This window comes from Mustela nivalis, assembly GCF_964662115.1.
Source record: "Mustela nivalis genome assembly, chromosome: 5".
NCBI lineage: Eukaryota > Metazoa > Chordata > Mammalia > Carnivora > Mustelidae > Mustela > Mustela nivalis.
The window spans coordinates 15763566-15785441 of record NC_139024.1 but is presented as its reverse complement, the minus strand read 5'-3'; the positions used below and the strand labels follow the sequence as shown (position 1 = coordinate 15785441).

General features: G+C 39.6%; 1 protein-coding gene across 4 annotated transcripts in view; it reads left to right on the top strand.

Annotated features, from left to right (window-relative positions):
- Positions 1 to 21876, top strand: part of PLEKHG1 (pleckstrin homology and RhoGEF domain containing G1) — a 216726-nt gene that overhangs the window by 43629 nt on the left and 151221 nt on the right. For 3 of the 4 annotated variants that reach the window (XM_082730109.1, XM_082730107.1, XM_082730106.1), the window contains one exon: positions 12621 to 12678. The exons of the other annotated variant lie outside the window; for it this stretch is intronic. Coding sequence is in view for 1 of the 3 variants with exons in the window: in XM_082730106.1 (XP_082586232.1) it covers positions 12621 to 12678 (58 nt within the window). In the remaining 2 variants the exon portion in view is untranslated. The remainder of the gene's footprint in view (positions 1 to 12620; positions 12679 to 21876) is intronic. 4 annotated transcript variants of the gene reach the window in all.

The window sequence follows — 21876 nt, the reverse complement described above, 5'->3', positions numbered from 1 at the left end:
TTTCTGGTCATTGCCTCAGTCTTGCTGAGGGTCACCGCTGCTTCCGTGCGATTCCTGAAAGGAAGGTGGATAAGGGTGTCAAGAGGAGGGCGCCTGGGTGGCTCAGTGGGTTGGGCCGCTGCCTTCGGCTCAGGTCATGATCTCAGGGTCCTGAGCCCACATCGGGCTCTCTGCTCAGCAGGGAGCCTGCTTCCTCCTCTCTCTCTCTCTCTCTGCCTGCCTCTCTGCCTACTTGTGATCTCTCTGTCAAATAAATAAATAAAATCTTAAAAAAAAAAAAAAAAAAGGGTGTCAAGAGGAAAAGCAAGTGCCCAGGAGAAGATGGGGAGGTTTAGTGACCGGGTAGAGGCTGCCCCTGCCGGGTACCTCTTGTGTAAAAATAGCTAATCAGTGGTTAGGAGCTTACATTTTCACCTCTCACATAGAAACTTAATGGCTTCTAACAGTTTTTCATAGTATTTTATGTTGCAACATTCTTTTAAGTAACAATTAGTTGATAGATGACCAGAATAGAAACTATTAAGATGCTCTTTACATAGTTGAGGAGAGGGTAATACAACCTGTACGCATTCTTGAAATTTCCCAGCGGTTTGGCTTCAGTAAATTACCACTTTACATACAGCTTTTAAAATATATTTAGATTTAAGTTTAAAGGGCGAGAACCACTTGTGTAAACATCATTGAATACCATTCTTTTAATGAATGGGGTAATGTTATTTATATTCTTTCTTCACTTCCTCTGGAAAGCCCGTTCCTTTTACGAAGGCTTTAACTTATATTGTACTGAGCCTGAAAAGTGAAAGGAATTCACTTTAGTATATTTTAACTAAGCCACAAATTCTTACTGTTGCTCCTGAGAAGTGTTTGGCCCAAATCTCTGCATTCCATGTTTCTAAATTGGATGATCTTAAAATAGCAAATGACAATACGTGCGTCCCTAAAGTAGTGAATAGGAATGCTCAAGGGATGAAGAACCCTTATTTTACTTTCACTTTAATAGAACAAATGTTCTCTTTCTTTCCCTTTCCTCCCTCCCTCTCTCTCTCTTTTCTTTCTTTCTTTCCTTCCTTCCTTCCTTCTCTACTTTCTTTCTCTCTTTCTTTCTTCCTTTCAAATCTATTTTGCAGTTTGTGTTTCAGGGAAGCTGTGAGTGATGCCAGAAGTGATGACTTGGGGTTTCCTGGGCTGCACTAAGGAATCTGGATTCACCCAGATAGCAGTGAGGGGACCTTTGGAAGGATTGAAGCAGAGAAGCAGAAGGTCACATGATTGCTCTGTACAGATGACAGGATGGAAGTAGGATTAGAGACAGAGCAGAGGGGAGGTCATGGTGTAATCCACACCAGAAAGCTACGAAGCTGTGTGCTAAGACACTAAAAATTCTAAATTTTTATTCTCTGTTAATTACACAGCCTTTTGACCATTTACTGGTTATTTTATAAAGACTTAGCCCTTTTGGAGCAAGAAGGGACCTTGGGGATCTTTATGCCACCCTGTGATTTTTACCAATGGCCAAAAACCTAGGAGCTAAAGAAACCAAGCGATTCCTCTAAGTCCAGCAACTCATTGCTAGCAGAGCGTGGGTACAGACACTAGTGTCCTGATGCCAAAACCAAGAGCTTTGAGGCCACCTACCCTTCTTACCTGCTGTCTGTGATACACATGCCCAAGCCAGCATCCTACCTAAGGTTTCATCACCTGGTGACTGATGACACAAAGTATGATACTAACAGACATAGTCAGCTCACGCCCGCTCTTCCAAATGACATCTCGTCTTCCCTACTCTTCCCAAATATACTTTCTTGCTCATCACTTTCAGAAGATGATCTGGTCTTTTACTTCCCAGGACAAATGACAGAAATCACCTAAGACCATGTTGGCCACTGCCTGTCATCAAACCAAGTAACTATCCTGTGCCTGTCCCTTGTGATAACAGCTAAAGGAGCCCAACCTTATTTAACACTGTGTCCCGAAGACAGGTCCCAGTTCGGCCTGTCTTTTCAGGGAACTTCAGAAAATTTCCCCATTTCTGTATTTTCAACCTCTTCTTCAGTAAAAGATCTGTTCTGTCAACATGTATATATCCTCTGGACGCTCCCACTTGAAACTCAGCTTGCCATACATACTCAGTGAGCATATTTTACTCTGTCATTCATTTAATAATCACTTGAGAGCAAGTACCCCGTGGTAGGCATTGGTGTGCTGTTGCACACAAAGGAAAATGGGATGTTATGTGGTCTAGTGGAGCCAATGGATGCTAAACAAGTATCTATAGATGCTAAACATTTAGATTGGAAAGTGCAATTCTAACTAACTTTATGGCAGTAGATACGACATTTCAGTATTTGCATTGCTACTGTATTTCAGTGTCATCATGAAAATTGGGGCGGTGTGTCCTGTTTAGTAGGTCTGTACCCTAGTAGTGCCCTGCCCTTTGTTCTGCGTTTAATATCATGTGACCAAAGGCCCATGCTGTTACAGTTCTTGTAGCTTGTATATACCCAAGTAGCTGGGCTAAAAATACGTCGAAGCAGAAACTGGAGAAATATTTATCTGTTCGTAGTGTTAAGTGCAGACTCCTTGAAGTATTTCTGAAAGAACTTTCCTGCTAAGTTTGAATCTTCTTAAACCAGTGAAATAACTGTCTGAGTGCACGCTACGTACGCTCATGACGTATTTAATAAGAAGACAAATAGTTTTCTCAAGTACAGATTTAAAATGACAAGGTCTCCATGCCTATGTCAGTTATCACCCATCTATTTTCCTCATGAGCTACACAATTCAATTTTAGCATTTCCCCTCTTTTTAGAAGTAAAAACACCACATTTGCAAAACCAGAGATTTCCAGGAAGCTCTAGTTGCTATAATGGCAAGGAGCAAGCAGATGAATAAGTCACTGTTTGGTAGGAACTGTAAAATGTTTTATTGGAAGTCTGCCCTCCACATGCATGTTTCCTTTTTTTCTCTCCTTGAACCTGAAAGCTCATTGAAATATCCTCAAGATGGATGTTAAATAAAAACGCCCTGATATATTTGGTAGTTCACTTTTTTAAAAAAGCTGAAGTCAAAGCCTGTGTTTCTTGACTGATGTGGAAAGGTCAAAAAAAAAAAAAAAAAAGACCTTCAGTGAAAGGAAATTACCTTTCTAAATATAACATTCTGAAATGATGTAACAGTTTTTTCCATAGGTTGCCTGAATAAAAGTAGTGTTTTTACAAAAGCCTGGTTTAAAAAATATATATATTCTATACTCCACTATTAAATAAACAGGCAACCACAGTTCAGGTTTCTAAAGCTATCTCTCCAAATACCAGATTTTAAATAACTTGCATAAGAAACATGGCATCTTCTGTTTCCTTATACTAAAATCAATTTTACTTATAAAATATTCCAGCATTAGAAACCACAGCCATCTGAATTCTGTTCCTTTTGGGCAATTTCTCTATGTTAATTAACGTCATTCATTTTCCCTGCTTGCTAACACAACTCAATCGCTCCAGTTACAGATCTGGATTCAAAAAGGCTCGTGGACTCTAATCCATACAGAAGGTATTTCTTACACAATTTTTCTGCTTAGAAATGCTCATCCATTTCCCTGATTCCTCCATTTTATTAAATACAGAATCTGCCAAATCTTAAAACTTTCCTAGTCACCTTCCTCCTCCTTATTTACGCCTGGGCTTGAAGATCTTTGGAAATTGCCTTATCTGTAGTATTCCTTCACTGATGTGTTACCAAGCCCAAGTTTTAATATTAAAATTGTATTGCTTTTATGCTTTGGAGAGCTCACTGTGTAACTGCAGCTGCCTCTGGGCTTTGATGTTAGCCGAATTGATGACCCTCCCTCCCCCCACCCCCCACCCGGCCTCATCCCACTGGCTGGAAGGTCTGCAAGGTTAAGGACTGAATCTGTGCCAGTCACTGTTGGACCATCAGCACCTGTGCCTGGTCCCCAGTTGGTGCTGAGCTGTTGGATGCCTTCCAAGTGCTTCAGGGGTAGCGTGGGTTGCCGGGGTGATAGGGTACTGAGTTGGGAATGTGTGGATAGCTGTACAGTAGCACTTGAAACATGGTTACCATCCAATCTGTTCACTGATACGCATCCCTCCGATGCCCGCCATCTCAGGCAAAGTCTCAGTATTTCTCTTTGTAACCCTAGTGTCTTTCACAGCACTCGAATGAAGGTCATTCATTCAAGAATCATTCACTACTTCACGTTTTTGCCCAGAGTCCCCTCTAACACTAAAAAAATAAAAGAGAATGATGTTGAGATCCCCAGTTCTGTTTGGCCAGCTTTCCTTATTCAGAGGTCCACTTTGTTGTAAGAATGAAAAAAAGAGAGGAACATAGGGGAAAACAGGAGGAAGGGGTCACATGCTGGAACTCCTAGTTTCTGACCAAATATTAGAATTAACAATCCTTCAATAAATAAGTGTGCCAATTGTTGGTCACTTCAAAAACAAAGGGGAAAAAAAAACCAGGAAGTGACAGAATCTAAAGTCTGGGCCACCAAAATCTAGTATGCACGGTTTTTGCTTTCTGTCTGCTTTTGGTTTCCTTTAAAAAAAAAAAATTCACAGCCAACTTACCATGAAATCAAGCTCAGAGTTGGCAAGTATCCAGTATCAGCCTACTATATCTTCATAATGTATAAAGAACTTGAATCATTTCTGTCTAGTCTGTCTAGGTGTGATCCTGTGGGTGCCAGGAATTGATACAGACTAAAAACTGAACTTAAGAGTTCAACTCACTTCTAAATTTTATTTAGAAGCTGCATACCATGCCTGAAAAGATATGCAACCCTAATATACAACATGGGGTTGAGTGAGCGGAACCTTCATTTTGACAAATTGTTCCTGATATATCTGTTAAAATGCCACTCAAAATAATTCAACTTATTCAAATTGCTTGATGTGTATAGTTGTTCCCAGGAACATGCCCGTTTCATAATAGGGGAAGATTTTCTTGGAGACACTGTCCTTCACTCACTTAATAACCCTGCACCTGGTATGTAGCAGGTGCTCTGACATAATTCAATCAAATTGTAGGTAGGAGCAGTATACTGACGGGGGAGGAAACCAATAAATAGTAGCTATTGAAAGATTTTTACCCCTTTTCCATAATCTCCACTTCCAAATGCTAGGGTTTGGATTTTTTTTAAGTGGTTGAGACTCACTGTACTTCTTCCAAAGAAAGGAATGACCAATTAGACATGTCAAATTAGAAATAAAAATGGACTTGAGCTTTCAAGGAAAGCTATAGGGTGTCTGTCTTTGGAGGGCTCTTTGAGAATAGAAGTATATGTTTGTCCGTAATAGATCCTAAACCCTTGTTGAATGAATGACTAAAAACCAAGTCTAAGGTATTTAAGTAATTACCTGCATGAATGAAAAATTCATGGGATTGTTTAACATTCTTATTCTGAAATGTTTGATTATTTTAATTCTCCCCATTCCCTTCCCACCGTGATCAACCAGTTTCTCCTGTGAATTCCATTGCTACTGGGTTTTCTTCCTTATGTCTGAACAAATGTGTGTACCTATCGCATTTCAGAACCAAACCTTGGCTCTATAGGAAGACACATATAATAATACTTTTCTGTATATTTTCAAACACAATTTTTAAAAGGTGTCTTCACCAGTAACAATAAAAAGAAGGTTCCTAAAAATATATCTAATGAGAGATCGGTGAGACCTTTCTGTAAAAAATGGAAGAACTTCAACTTTATGCAAACATACATTTAAAAGATCTAAACAAAGGGAGGTTAGGTAAAAGATGGTGATTCTTCCCATATGGGTCTGTCTAGTGCGATCCCAACCAAAATCCAACAAGTTTTTGGCGGAACTTAGATTGATCCTAATATTTATATGGAACAAAGATCCAGAAATAGCCAAAAGAATCCTGAAGAAAAATCAGGTAGAAGGATTTAGAGATATTATTTATGTTGTTATAAATCCATAGTATTTTAGACATGATTTTGACAGTAAAGGTAAACAATTAGACCAGTAAAACAGTAGCTCTGATGGGATGCCTGGGTGGCTCAGTCGGTTAAGCTGTTGTCTTCTGCTCAGGTCATAATCCCAGGGTCTTGGGATCAAGTCCTGCACTGGGCTCCTTGCTCAGCAGGGACCTGCTTCTCTCTCTGCCTCTGCCCGTCACTCTGCCTCCTTGTGTGCTTATACTCTCTCTCTCTCTCTCTCTCACACTCTCTGACAAATAAATAAATAAAATCTTAAACAGTAGTTCTGAGACAGGCCCTTGCTTATATTGAAACCTTACATGTGACAGAGCCGAATTTGAAATTAGTGAAAAGAATAAATTAATAAATGATACTGGGGTAATAGGTTATCCATATGGAAAAAAAATGAAAGTAGATCCCTGCCTCACAGCATGCATAGTAATTTCAAATGCATCAAGGACTTAAATGTGAAATATACAATTTTAAAGTTTCGTTGGAAATGTGATAGCATGGCTTCATGTCCTTGTGGGTACTGAAACAAGACACAAAAATCATTGCACCATAAAGAGATATACATTACAGCATCATATTTAAGAACTTGTGTTTGTCGAGAGAGACTGAAGATAAGCCATAATCCAAAACAGTTTTAAACTCAATTTTTATATTGAGGAATATACGAAGAGCTCCAACAAAGGCACTAGAAAAAGATAATTCTATAGTAAAAAGGACAAAATGCATGAACGAGTTTCTCACAGTGAAGGGAATATGAATGGCAAACATACATATGAAAATATATTTAACCTCATTAGTAACTGGGAAAATACAGTCTTAAACCACAAAAATACAATGTCCTACCCAGAATAGCTATAATTAAAATATTTTCGTATCAGGTGTTGGCCATAATATGAAGCAAAATGAACTCTCATATACTGTGGGCAGAGTGTTACAGTTACTCTGGGGGGAAAAAAATTGGTGTTACCCAAAAATGTTCATGTGTGTAATGAATATCCCAACAGTTCCAATTCAGATAAATACCAGGTAGAAACATGAAACCAAGGTGCATGTACAACATCGCTTGTAAGAGGGAGGAAAAATTGGAAATAGTCTAAAAGTCCAACAGTGAAGCCTATATATATGCCACAAGGTATCCGATGAAATGCAATGAAATACTATTCATCAGTGCAAGCAACTGCACTGCCAAGTCAGCCACGTAACATGGAGGAATCTCGCAAACCTAACATGGAGTGGGAGAAAGCATGGACGACTGCAGTACCTCTGGTTCTAAATCCCCATGTCTGGGGCTGGTAGAAGCAATTAAAATTCTGTTTTGCTGGTGATTTTCATAAAATACCCCAGGTTAGGTCTCCTTGGCCCTGGTTGGTCTGCTTGGGCCATGTCCTATTCATGAACCAAGGACAGTAATCAAGGGATGAAATAAAGACAAACAACTTAGCCTAATTAACATCATTCAGAGCTCAAGAGCTGGGACGGGGGTAAAAGAGAAGAAAATGTTAATGTGGTTGCTACAAGGAGGGTAGATAAATGTTGGGCTTCGGGAACATTCCACTCACTTCCAGCAACCAACTTAGGAAGTCTCGAATTACACTAGCTGTTGCTACTTGCTTATGGTCTATGAAGGATAAGAGGTAGCTCAAAGCAGGGCAGGTAGAAGCAAGAAAAAATGCTTTATGTTGCACGGACCTAGAGTCACAGGTTATCTTGCCTTCTCAAATCAGAATGGACAGATGTTAGTGGCCCTCCAGGGAGGTAGGTCTGGGGCAGAAGCAGAACTCTAGTCCAAACGCAGAGATGCCCTTTGGATTTACATGGTTCCATTGCCTATTGCTTCAGAAATACTTTGTTTTTGTCCATTTGACCATTTGTGTTACTGATTCAAAAAATATTTTCTAGGGAGAGGGGCTAAAAAGGAATACTTTCTGGATACGTATGGGAGGAACTTTGGAAGATTTGACCTTTGTTGGCATTACTAGTATTAACTACATTATGGTCTACACTGGTCTAAAGTCTCGTGATTTCCAGTAGCCCCTTACGTGTATCTCTACCCTTACTTTGTTTCTTCTGTGAAGTTCATGTGTTTCACCGAAGAAATAAAGATAAGAAATTTTGTGCTTATGTACAGATCTCTGGGGCTCCTGTATTTCAAATAGTTTACATTATAGGGGAAATGTTTATGCTTTGGGTCTTTGCAAAGTCATTATCATGAGTTCCAGTGTTTTATCCGACATGACTTTAAATTGTGCCTTGTTTAAGCCATGCCAGCTCAGACCATTAAAAGCTGCTTTTACTAGTCACTGGGTATTACGGTTCTGCAAAGCAAACAGGGCTTTTATTGTGTCCTCCACATAAAGAATGAAGTTGGCCCCTTTTGTGTGCAATTTTTGTTCACATTCATTCTGATGAACTAGAATTGATTATGTAGTTGATTTCAGGGCATTAAAATTTAGTCTCCTCACTCTGTTTAACATTAAAGGTAAACTAATTTTAGACACTGTAGCTAAAAGGACATGGTGACCTATTTTGGACTTCTGTCTCCTTTTTATAAGTCCAATCCTGACATTTTATTTATTTTTATTCTCAAACTCACATTACTTGTATTTTGCCTTTATAGCTTATTTTAAACATCACCTTGCATGTATTCCAGAAGTTTAGCATTGTTCTGTGGCCAAAAGCAATAAAACGTGTCCTGTTTTAGCGTGATTCAGTGACGTGCAATCAGCATTTTCTTTTCATAAATATAACATCAATGGCTATTTATAATCCTTCTCCAACCTTTGAAAGTGTAATGATGTGTTTTAGGGTTTTTTTTTTTTTTTTTAAATATCAAATTCTATTTATTTCTAATGCCCTGAGTGGGTTTTGCACTTAAGGCCGGATAATCAAATATTCTTAATGTGTTTTTTTTTTTTTCTAGAAATCCCATCTTGAATTTATAGAACAGCCTCTGAGGCCCTCACGTATTCACCTATAAATAAGCATCTCTGGTTGTAAAAGTCTCTTGCTGTTCTCATATTCTCATATAGGCAGTCGACCATCTCAGACTAAAACTATAAATACATTGTTTTGCCTCATATTGAATTTCCTGGCTAAGTACTGCCTTTTCTCCTTTCCTAAAAATGCATATTTGTACTTTTCATCATTTCTCAGGAGGAAACCATTGTCCTAAAGATTTCCTTAAATGTGCTTTATGTAGATTCTTTACCGTAAGCATCATTTTTCTGAATCTGATCTATTTTCAGACTTGTCTCCATTTTCATTTATTTGTGACTGGTCATGGCTGCAAATGAACACCAACAACAAAAAAAAAAAACCCATTGCTTTTTATGCACTGTGTTTCAAATAATCTTATGGCACCTTCTCTATTTCCACTAGACTTTTTTTTAGATATTTCTCTTGACTTTTCTGGGTATTCAACCTTGTCACCTACTGATGGTAGTGATTTGGCCTGTTCCCTTCCTTTCATATTGCACTGTGAGCATATTTTATGACTGGCTTTTAAACAAAAATGTTGTCGTTTTTAGATTTTTTTTTTTTAAGATTTATTTCAGAGAGAGAGCATGCAGGGTGGGGAGGGGCAGAGAGAGAGAGAGAGAATCTCAAGCAGACTCCATACTGAGCGCAGAGCCCAGCCTGGGGCTCAGTGCCACGACCATGAGATCATAACCTGAACCAAAACCAAGAGTTGGACACTTAACCTACTATTACCCAGCGTCCCTGTTGTTTTTAGATCTTTTTAAAAATCATGGTCAATGATCTTTTGATTTCTAGGTTTCAGAGAGTTTATCAAATATAGGCGTTGAGTTTAGTCCTAATGTTTTAGCATCTTTGAACATATGAATATGTATTGGTCTCTTATGACTTATTGATAGAGCACAAGGAATCTATTTGTATAATGTTTCTAGAATAAGCCCAATTTACACCCTGGTGTCATTATTTAAATATACTTGAAATTTTCTGAGCATTTTATTTAGTATTCTTCTGCCTTATTTATCTAGGTTAAACAAGCCTCATCTCTCTTTGTGTCTTACCAGGTTTGGTTATCAGCCTTATACTAGCTTCTTCAAACAAACAGGGGAACCTCACCTGTTCTATGTGCTCAGAGCTTTTTATGTAGTTTGGGAATCATTTAATCCTAACACTAATCCCTATTTATTAGTTCTGTGGCTTTTATGTTTACAGTTCAGTTTTAATAATTAAATGCATCTGAGAAACTATTTCTATTGAGATGTTAAATTATTCACAAGAATATTTTTACATATACTCAATTTATTTTTTTTTAAGATTTTATTTATTTATTTGACAGAAAGAGAGAGAGAGAAAGAGAAATCACAAGTAGGCAGAGAGGCAGGCAGAAAGAGAGGGGGAAGCAGGCTCCCTACTTAGCAGAGAGCCTGGTGTGGGGCTCCATGTGGGGCTCGATCCCAGGACCCTGAGATCATGACCTAAGCCAAAGGCAGAGGTTCAACTCACTGAACCACCCAGGCATCCCACATATACTCAATTCTTAATCTCTTCCATGCCTATGATATATTCTTTAGTAATTCAGCTAGATATCATCATGATAAACACTTAAGAATATTCCAGTTGATTGAGGGATGAATCAAAATAAAAAGGAGTGGAAACATAATCACATAGTAGCACTAGTAGAAAGTGTTAAAAGCAGGTAAACAAGGGGTAAGGTATGCAAATTATTCTAAGAATAGTCCAAATAGACTGAAAACTTCTAAAGTTTTGAAAAGTTATTTTTAAAAAACTTTACTATAATAATTAGCCCCATCTAAGTCTGAAGTTCTAGATCATGTTATAAAAAGTGGAGAAATAAGTGGGAGTAGATATGAAAGTGAGCCAATTTTATTTTGCATATGAGGGACAAAAAAATGCAATTTTATTGTGGCACTAGTAACTTGTTGGTTTTTTGTTTTGTTTTAAATTGGAGAGAATAAAGAAGTGAAATATGTATTTAGTTAAGCTTGAAATCAGTAATAAATATAATACAGGAAAGGCAGAAATAGAAATAAAAACAGGAATTTGTGATTTAGATATTTAAAAAACAGTCACTGATTCATTACAGAGTGAAATACCTCATAGACAGATTTCAGGCAAAGCCAGCTGATAGGTTTCTAAACACATTTGGTTTTTCCTTTAAAACTCTACAGACATGGAAATGTCTGTGGTTCCTTCTTTTTAAAAATAGAACTTCCCTATGACCCTGCCATTGCACTACTGGGTATTTACCCCAAAGATACAGATGTAGTGAAAAGAAGGGTCATCTGTACCCCAATGTTTATAGCAGCAATGGCCACGATCGCCAAACTGTGGAAAGAACCAAGATGCCCTTCAACGGACGAATGGATAAGGAAGATGTGGTCCATATACACTATGGAGTATTATGCCTCCATCAGAAAGGATGAATACCCAACTTTTGTAGCAACATGGACAGGACTGGAAGAGATTATGCTGAGTGAAATAAGTCAAGCAGAGAGAGTCAATTATCATATGGTTTCACTTATTTGTGGAGCATAACAAATAGCATGGAGGACATGGGGAGATAGAGAGGAGAAGGGAGTTGGGGGAAATTGGAAGGGGAGATGAACCATGAGAGACTATGGACTCTGAAAAACAATCTGAGGGTTTTGAAGGAGCCGGGGGTGGGAGGTCGGGATACGATGTGGTGGGTATTATAGAGGGCACGGATTGCATGGAGCACTGGGTGTGGTGCCAAAACAATGAATACTGTTATGCTGAAAATAAATAAAAAATAAATTTAAAAAAATAGTGGCCAGAAAAAAAAAAAAACACCCCAAATTTTACCAGAGATGTAAATATCACCCCTGTGGACTTCTACCCCCATCCCAACTACTTTGCAGAGATAGAAAGGGGGACAAATTATGGGATACAGCCATGGAGAGGAATCCGGGATAGAGTGTCCTTGACCTTAGAAAGTTGTTCATCCAATGGATGACTTGGGCTTCAGGGATAGGAATAGTGTAGTTGAGACTGAGTGGAACCACCCACTCTCCTCCTGCTTTCTCTCTTCTCCAGGAAGGAGAACTTCCCAGCTTCTGGGAGGTCATTGAACTTAGTTTTTGTTTTTGTTTTTGTTTTTGAGCACGAGAGAGAACACACATGGGAGAGGGCCAAAGGGAGAGAGAGAGAGAGAGAGAGAGAGAGAGAGAGAATCCCAAGCAGGCTCCATGATCAGTGAGGAGCCCAACTCAGGGCTCAATCCCATGACCCTGAGACTATAACCTGAGCTGAAATCAAGAGTTGGGCACTCAAATGACTGAGTCACCCAGGGGCTCCATGGTCATTGGACTTAGTTTTTAGTGCTATTGGAAGTTCACATCTTTTTTTGAACTTTGTGTGGATTTCAAGGGAAAGGGAAAATCAAGAATTGACCATCAGTAACTTTCCTAATACAATATCCTGTTTTTGTTTTTTATTTAAATTGTTATGATTATTGTTATAGGTCTGTTACAGACCAGTAGTATAGACGTGGCATTTTCCTCAGAAAATGCTGGCCTTTTTGCAGCCAGTGTTCCTTCTGGCACTGAGAATTAGCCCTGACGTGTCATCCATGTTCCACTGAAATAATTCTGGAAAAGTAATAAGAAGCAAGTTAATTTTTGTTTTTCTACTGCAGGTGAAGACAGACGTTGGGAGTCTTGAGTGCAGACACTGGAAAGGCTTCAACCGTAAAAGTGAGCTATTTTCTTTTTTTTCACTTGATCATGAAATATGTTAAAAGATTAATATAGTCATAACAGGTTTGTTAGGTTGTTTTTGAATAAGTATCCCAAGGGCAAAATTTTTCTTGCTTTTAACTATTTTGTGAGCCAGAATAACAAATATGATAACCATAGGATGACATATAAAAGAAAATGCAAACTTTGAACATATATATATATATATATATACGTGAACAATAAAAATAAAGTGAGGAAGAGTAAGCCTCAGCGTGACCCAATTTGGAGTCCTTTCTTCCCATTGGCCCTCAGCTATTCATGAGTTGGACTTTTAGGTAATATTTTAAATGTATTTTTATTGGCTAGAAAAGTACTTCTTGTCCTTTTAACTTCTAGTCTTTCTTCAAGATTTAAAGTCTCAATCTAATTTTATTGTGGTAGTATTTGAAAAACCACAGTGAATAATAAAAGGCAAAGGAAGAAAGGGACAAGCTTTTTTTTTTTTTTTTAAGTCAAGGCAATTATTTTTCTTTGCTTCTTTCCTCAATACTTGATCATCCTCTGACCATGTGATAAGCAGTTGGTCAAGATGTGGAATGTTGAGCTAATATTGCTCGATGATATATCAAATGCTTACTAAGACCATAGGAAAGGTGAAGAAACTCAGTTGGCTAAGCATAAACATTATCAGTTTTTACTCATAAGTTTATACTTTAAAATTTATACCAGGCCTTTTTTTTAACCAAATAGTTAAAAAAAAAAAATTAAAAGCATCAGTGTAGCCATGGGTTAGAGTTTTGTTGCCTTTAACTAGCAAAATAATAATGCTTTATTGGAATCATAAATATTTGATACACTGCATTACTCTTCTTGATGTACTCATAGTTATTACAAGGACAAATGGTATTTTAATGGAGTAAAGATGACTTTGCTGTGTCAGAGTTCAGAATTCATTAATATTTTGTTAACTGGTAAAAACAGTGATTTTCTTGCTGCAGATCTTCTTTGCTGGCATTAAAGTCCCAGAAGATCTTTCGCCTAAACTTATGATAGAATGCTGAGTAGCTTAAAAATCAAGAGCCTGATGGCACCTGGGTAGCTCAGTAGGTTAATTGTCCCTGACTCTTGACTTCAGCCAGGTCTTGTTCTTAGAGTTGTGAGTTCAAGCCCTGTGTTGGGCTCCACGCTGGCTGTGGAACTTACTTAAAAAAAAAAAAAAAAAAAAATTAGGAGTCTGTGGTCCTGAGCTGACTTACTCGTTAGGCACAGTGCCCAGGATCCGTGATATTTTTAAAGGCCCATGAAAATGTTTTAATTTTGAGCGCCTGGGTGACTCAGTGGGTTAAAGCCTCTGCCTTCGGTGCAGGTCATGATCTCAGGGTCCTGGAATGGAGCCCCCCGCATCGGGCTCTCTCTCCATGGGGAGCCTGCTTCCCCCTCTCTCTCTGCCTGCCTCTCTGCCTACCTATGGTCTCTCTCTGTCAAATAAATAAATAAACTCTTAAATTTTAAAAAAAAGTGTTTTAATTTTAATTTATTTTAAAAGCAAGAGATAAGTGAATATGATAGTGAGTATATGATAATGGGGCTCAGCCTGGTTGATGGTTTTTTTTTTATAACAATGCAGTCATAAAATGCAATTTTGGGTCTTTTGTACTAAGGAAGGGTCCAGAGTGCCCACAAAAGTCTGAGTCACAGCCGGACACCCTCTATGTACATGACATTCAGTCATTTGAATGCTTTTTTTTCTTTGGAAGAGAAGTAATTATCAATTTTTTTTAGAAATGATTGTCTTCTCTGTGAATGAGCCCATGGAGTTGTCTAGTTATCAGAGAGAGACACCATTCTAGCTACAAAAAAAGAAGTGACATGTTGTGAGGTCGAGTAGCTGTGATTATTTGCACCATTTTTCTAGAGTAAAATAAATAATTTTTCCCTCAAGAGTTCCGTTGATATCTGTTTGCTTTGTAATAGGATACAGAAAAATAAGGGAAGGGAAAGCAAGACTTAGGCTTCTTTGGTCCATTTCAGACAAGCGTTTTTGCCGGGGGTGGGAGCTCTGGTGTGTGTTCATGAGTACAGGGCTCTCCCCGCCTCCTTGCTGCCGTGGGGGTCTAGAATTTTAGTTCTTCCCTAGTTGCTGATTTCTATTACTGAGTATACAACATTTTCAAATACCATGACATCTGGTTTTGTTTGTGTCTGAAGCCATGATCTGGTTCTGAAGAAAATATTTTTGTTAGCCTTCAACAGTACTGACTATATAGATTGTGTCCAGACTATCTTCTGAAAGTCACTTGTTGATTCAAAGTAAGTGTGTTGCATGTCTCAAGAACTTTTTTCAAACTAGGTACTCACTCAAAGATAAGCTCCCTGACAGTTAGGACTTTGTCTGTTTGATCGTTGCTATATACTCTAGAAAACGCCAGACATAAGAGAAGCTCAAATATTTGCTCAAAGAATGAAAGAGCTAATGTTCTCCTTTAGAAAAGCCATGTTGTACCTCAGAAGTATCCTGAAATTACTTTGGTGTCTAATTGAGCTGCTAACCCTCCACTCCTCAGACTGGCAAGTGTCTAGACACGTACACAAACATGTACATAGCACATTAATATAAAATTGTAATCCTCCAGACCGTCACCCGCTAACCGTAGGTAAGAGCTGTCCTCTCGAGATTAACAAGCCAGTATATGCCACTAGATGCCACTTAATCACATGAAGCTGGTTGAGTAAGAGAATCCTTGAGAAAGGTGCTCCTCTCCCCAGCTGTTGAAAGCATAAGTCTAGGGTTATAAACAGAAGGAATCAACCAACTCTAATTCATAGTACTTGGTTAGATGGTCCTAGTTTATTGAAAAATCAGAGGATTGAGGGGAGTGTGGGTCTATTTCACAGGGTTTGTTGACCGCAAGGAAACTGGAATGTGTTATTTTTCTGTTGATGTGACATGAGTGTGTGTGTCAAAGAGAGAGAGAAATTCAGTGTCAAGACAACATTTTAAAGTTATCCCCCCAAATATACGCATACACACACACAGCCACATGGACGTAACTTTTTTCTGAATAAACTTGCCTCTGCATTTCGTTCTCTGCGTTAGTTTCACCCGCCCTCTGATGCCAGTGTAGGAGGCAGAGCTGCTGTGCGGCACGCCCCGGGTAAAGCCCAGGACAGTGGGGTGGTTTTGGGTGGAGATACCAAAGACCTGACATGGGAGATCTCCCCTGCCGAGCTCGCCATTACCTAGCAATGCTGTGGGGGTGCCTTTGGGACCCGCTATGTGGTCGTGCTCTTCCCGGCTGGGGGAGCAGCTCTCCTGTCCAGCATCCCATCAGAACATTCTCCCTGCCCTCCTGGGAGGCATGCACATCGAGCCCAGGTCTGTAGCGGTTTCTGTAGGACCTCAGAAGTGTCGAGTCTTGAAGCTGAAGGCTTTCTAGGATTGAAATATCGGGCTTATTACCCCTAAGACCTACAAACAGTACAAGACAGGCATGCTCAGGGAGCGATTGGCTCTGCCTAGCCCTTCCATATCCTGCCTGTGTCCTTGCCACTGTGTACCCAAGGCCCGGTAAGTGTCTTACTCAGGGCCGATAGATTTGTCGGAAGGCAGCTGATAGAAGGGTCATCAGTGGCTGCAGCATAAATGATTCACATCGTGAGTATAGAACTTGTTGTCCTGAGCTAGACGGTGTTAATGATACACGCATCCGGCTCAACTCTTGGCACGTTGCTGGAGGACAGGGACTTAATGCAGTATGGGATCTTTAAAAAGCCACTGAGATGCTCTCCTTCCGTTTCTTCCATTGCAAAATCCCCTGAATCGGTGTCAGGAAAATGATTTTTTAATGCATAATCGAAGTTTAAATGTGTTATCGCTAAATATAGTGGTTACAAAAATATGGCACAAAATTACAGCACTCGGAAAGAGATACCGATGGACTCTGCCCACAGAGTGGGTACCTCTCCCCCATTAAAAAATATCTTCTATTGAAGAATTCTCAAGGTTGCTTGCATTAAAGTGTGAATGTGCTTCACACTACCAAACTAAAGATCTTCTTAAAGATCAAGCTTAAAGATCGTCAAGGTGGGAAATTGTACGTTAGGCGTATTTTACCACAATCAAAAATTTAAAACTATTTTTTATAAAGTATCTCCAGGAGTTTGTGTAGTTTAAGCTGGTATAGAGATGAGACACCGTTTTAGGGGTGAGGGGAGGGTGGAGGAGGAAGACTTTCTCACTGTAGATCTTTCATTAGAGAGGGCGGAAGGTGTGAGAGGCTTCCCAAACATTCTCAAGAAAAAAAGGATATTAGTTAAAAAAAAAAGTACTTGTTTTCTCATGAAAGGATGACCTTTGGAATGAGGAACAAGTTCCTCTTCCTGGCATTGAGAATTAGGGGATTCTCGGGTCAGTATGACCTCGATTTTGTAGAATTATGGGAATAGGTTCCTGTCAAAAATGAGGAGGGGGTGGGAGGGCTCTGTGGTCAAGTAAGTTTGGGATTAAAGCAACGTTTATGAATTCCTTTTTCTGCAGAGCCTTTACCAGGCTGCCCTGAATCAGCTGTCTTCAACCAGGATGGGATGCAGGCAGGCTTTCTCAAACTTACTGAGGCATGGAATGTCTCCCCATAGCCCCCACCTGCCCTTAGGACTTTTAAATCTATTAATTGTGTTGTTCTGTGGAACATAATTTGGTAAATACAGATGTAAAGTCAAGTATGGGAACACAAACACAGAAATCCATTGTAGAAAGAAATACAGATGCAGGGCACCTGGATGGCTCAGTCAGTTAAGCATCTGTCTTCAGCTCAGGTCATGATCCCAGGGTCCTGAGATTGAGCCCCACATGGGGCTCTCCACTCAGCGGGGAGCCTGCTTCTCCCTTCCTGCTCCCCTTGCTTGTGCTTTCTTGCTTTCTCTCTGTGTCTGACAAATAAATAAATAAAATCTTAAAAAAAAAGAAAAGAAAAGAAAAAGAAATATAGATGAACTGAAGTGATAACTGTGACCTGTCTGTGTGGGAGGAGCTAGGAGAGGGGACATTTCTGGAGTGCAAGGCCTGCACCACAGCTCTGTCCACGCCACCTGCCTATTCAGTAACTGAGCTAGACCTTGGGTGTGCTCAGTAGGGATCCCTCCTCACCTCTGCTCTCCCCTCAGAGTGACCTGAATGTCCCAAGCATAAAATCTGTGGGGCATCTTGAAGCATTTAGCCAACCACTGGCCCATGGTTCAGCAAAGATGGACATTCAGTCTTCTGAAAGTCTAATGTGGAACAAAGTTTCCTTAGATCTTTCAGTATTAAACGACCTCCAGTCTAATAAGATTTGATAGATCCTAAAAGACTCCTTATGTAACACATTGTTGGAAGTAGCATACAGTGACTTCGCCAAAGTTGTACCTTACAACTGAAAGGGACCTGTGTCCTGGTGATCATTTCATGAATGAGTGCCTACTTTGTATGAAGACGCCACGTATAAGATGATGAGCATTGTAAGGAGTGGCAAGGCAAGAAGACAAGCCTTCTTCCCTTGGAGAAGTTATAAAGTGAGACAGGGAAGGGAAGGCATGTCTAACAGATAATCTTTCTGTGAAGCATCATGTGATAAACACTGGTATCAGAGATGTTTTATACCCAAGAGGTTAGAAATGTGATCTGAAGAGATGTCCTTCCCTTATAAACATTCGTTTGTGTATGCTCTGTGCCTTTGAAAATGGTGCTTATTTGTTGTTGGTTGGGTATGAAGTTATTAATTAAAATTGTTTTCATTGTTATTCAGATCATCACGATTATCCCTTTTTTGCTCCTGAGCCTGTCATTTTCCGAGAGAGCCGTTCTAGAGTTCTTACTGTGTTAGTGGGTTGTTGGTTTTTCCTTTGAACTCTATCAGTTTTTCCTTTATATATTTCAAAGCTCTGCTTCAATATATTAAGCCTCCTAAGTTATTTACTTGTTATATAGATAGGTACAGGTCACTGTTGTATTTTAGAAGGCAAATAGACTGCCAGGTCCCCAAGAAGTCTGGGGTCACAGAAGAATATGGGAGGTTTCATGTTCTTAACATCTGCAGCCCAGGCCTGCCAGGGGCTTGCCTAGGGACCATCTAATAGGCACGAAAAAGCTGTCACATAAAATGTCAAAAGAACCAGATGCACTCAGTAGTGCCAGATCTGCTTTCAGCAGCTGGAGATAATGAATCCAGTGTCTGGAACAGACAACTCGTTTTTTAATTTGAGAACCTTGTAGAAGCACTGGGCCAGGCTCGCCTAGCGTAAGAAGTCAGTAAAAACAGAATTATCCACCATGACTGGCGGGAATCAAGGCCCGCATTCCTGGGGACTGCATGATGCCACTGGCATCCCTTTCACCTCGGCCTCCGCCCCTTTCATCCGGTCTCATTCCAGACCCCAGCCATCTCTACCGCAGCCGTGTTTTCCAAGATACACGCCCTGCTAGAAATGTGGGTTTTATTGTTCTTCCCCACTATGTCTTTCCCCACCATCTACGCCATCTGGAAAGCTTGTTCTGGAGGAAGATTACATTCATGATAAAGACTTTTGAAAGTGAAGCTGGGTATTAAAGCAGTTATTGTGTTTTAAAATTGAAAGACACGGAGTTGCAATTGATCTGAAGTCCTGCATTAAGTAGAGTATTTTCTTTTAATATACTTTGTCTCAAAAACAAAAAAAAAAGTGGGATCTGGTTTCTTAAAACATTATAGCTTCATATATGTTCCTTTGATTTCTAAAGCATGGGCATTCAAAGAAAAACAGTTGAGCAAATTCACAGGCCCTCAGAAATGGAGTAGTAGAACAGCCAGGCTCTTGGGCAAATGACCGCCATGTCCTATTTCCTGCTTTCCTTGTTCTTCCTAAGCCCTCTGCCTTAGTTCTAACTCTTCTCTGGGTGTTTTCAATGGGGGTGTTCCCAGTCACCTTCCTAAAGCTAACTCCTAACTCCTACTTGAGGAAATAAAGATATTTTTGTGTAGGCTTTTCATTTGAAATGCATGTTCAATGCTTCTTCCCCTCCTTCTCCCCACTCCCCACCCCAAGCCCCCATATCTTTGGTCACCAAATCTCACAAAATTTACCTCACCATCTATTTGTCCTTTCTTTCCCACTGCCACAGGCTTCATAAAGGAAAAAAAAGTGAACACTTGGCCATTTTCCACACGCGACACAGTGCAGTTGACCCTTGAACAACATGGGTTTGAACTACATGGATCCACTTACACGCAGGTTATTTTCAATAAGTACAGGACACCACTGTAAACGTATTTGCCTTATGATTGTCTTAATAAGATTTTCTTTTCCCTAGCTCACCTTATTGTAAGAATAGGGCTTTTTGGCTCTTTCAGTGCTTCGTGCACCCTTTAATCCATGCCCCCATGACTTAACTGCATTAAAAAGCCTGAAGAAGGCTGTACTATACGAATACAGTATATAACATATGTACAAAATATGTGCTATTCAACAGTTTATGTTATCCATAAAGCTTCTGGGCAATAGTAGGCTATTGGTAGTTAAGTTTTGGGGGTAGTCGAAAGTGATAAGCCAATTTTAACAGCTTGGGGAGGGGGTCAGTGCCCTTACCACCCACATTGTTCAAGGGTCAACTGTGTATATTTTTTTCTTAATTCTTTTAGCCTTGTGCAAGTTATTATCATAAGTTGGACTTCACATGTTAGGAGACGGAAGCTCTCAGAAATTTAAGTCATTGCCCAAAGTCACAAATTTTAGGAATTTTGGAAACAGGACAAATTGTAAATACCCTGATACAAGGCCAAGTCCAGTATCTTCTTGGCTGCTGTGAAATGTGAAATGCCACCCAACAGCCCAGCCATGCCATGTGCATCTGTGTTGCCACATCGGGGCAGAAGGACCAGATTCTCTTTCTCTCTCATTTTTCTGAACTGGCGAGCCTCCTACTCCTTCTACTACCAGCCTGACCCGCCTAACATGCTGGGTTAATTATGTCAGGTGTCTGGTCTAAAATTCACAATGACATGTTGCTTGCTCTGTAACATCTGACCTTTTTTTTTTTCACCTTAAAAAGTCACCTTTCTAGAAAAATGTATTTTGTACCACCCAGAACTCTCTCTGCTCCTGGGAGTTGGTCTGCAAGAAACACAGAGGGCTCTGGATCAACAGGACCTGGGGGTATGTCTCTGCTCACCTCTTCCCTCAGACCTTGAGCAAGTGTTTTGCTATCCTTATCTGTAAAATCATGGCAATAAACTCACTTCAGTTTCATTGTGAGTCTAGAGAGTGCATGTTCAATGCCAACTGTAGTGAGAGCCTGGCGCTTGGCAGGCTCTCAAATAGAGCTGGAAGGTAGTAGCAGTAATACTATTATCTGGACCTTATCTATCCTTTTAAAATTCCTTCTCCTTTTTAAATTACTCTGACCTGATTTTATCTTTCCGCTCCTCAAAGCTACTATATGTATCAATTAGACTCTGAACAATGCATTTAGCAATTTTAATTATGTGACGCTGCTTTGTGATCTTAAAAATCTGTCTTGAAATGCCTTCTTGGGCATTTAATTCCTGCTCTAATGGACTGAGGTCATTCAAAGGCAGAACTAGGTCTTAACACGTGGTACATAGCCTGGTCCCTGACATGTAACTATTCACAAACTTTTTTTATTCAAAATTAAGAAATTTCACATATATTCATAAGAAATCACTAAGCTGGGTTAGTTTCAAATACAGAGATATTTAAGAGCAGGTCAATGCCTCTGTTTTACATGATGAACCCAAATTTCTTTGTCCGTAGCTCTGAATGTGAAGACGATCTCAGGATAAAGTTTAAAACTCTAAGCCATTTTACTATCTAATATTTCTGATAAAACTACCTTTTAAACCCTTAAAACCTGGATGTATGTGTGGTCATTTGTGTTTCTTGGAATAACTCCAAATTAGAAAATATTCTAGTTTTTCCCATAAATGTTATTTTCCAGGCTTAATCTTTTTTTTCCCTTAGGCACACCTCCACCTTTCTTCTTTCCCTCTTGAGTCCAGATCACTTTTTCTCCCCTCCCCCAACCAACCAGATTTTCCCTGGGGAAAGTCTAGTGGAAGGACCATTCTGTTCTTTATGCCTGAGGAGGAGTCTTAGAGATGAAAATCTGGTGGCCCTTTCAAACTGAAGGGACAGCTTGGTTAATTATGGGCTTTTCAGCATCACTGAATCACCTTAAATTCA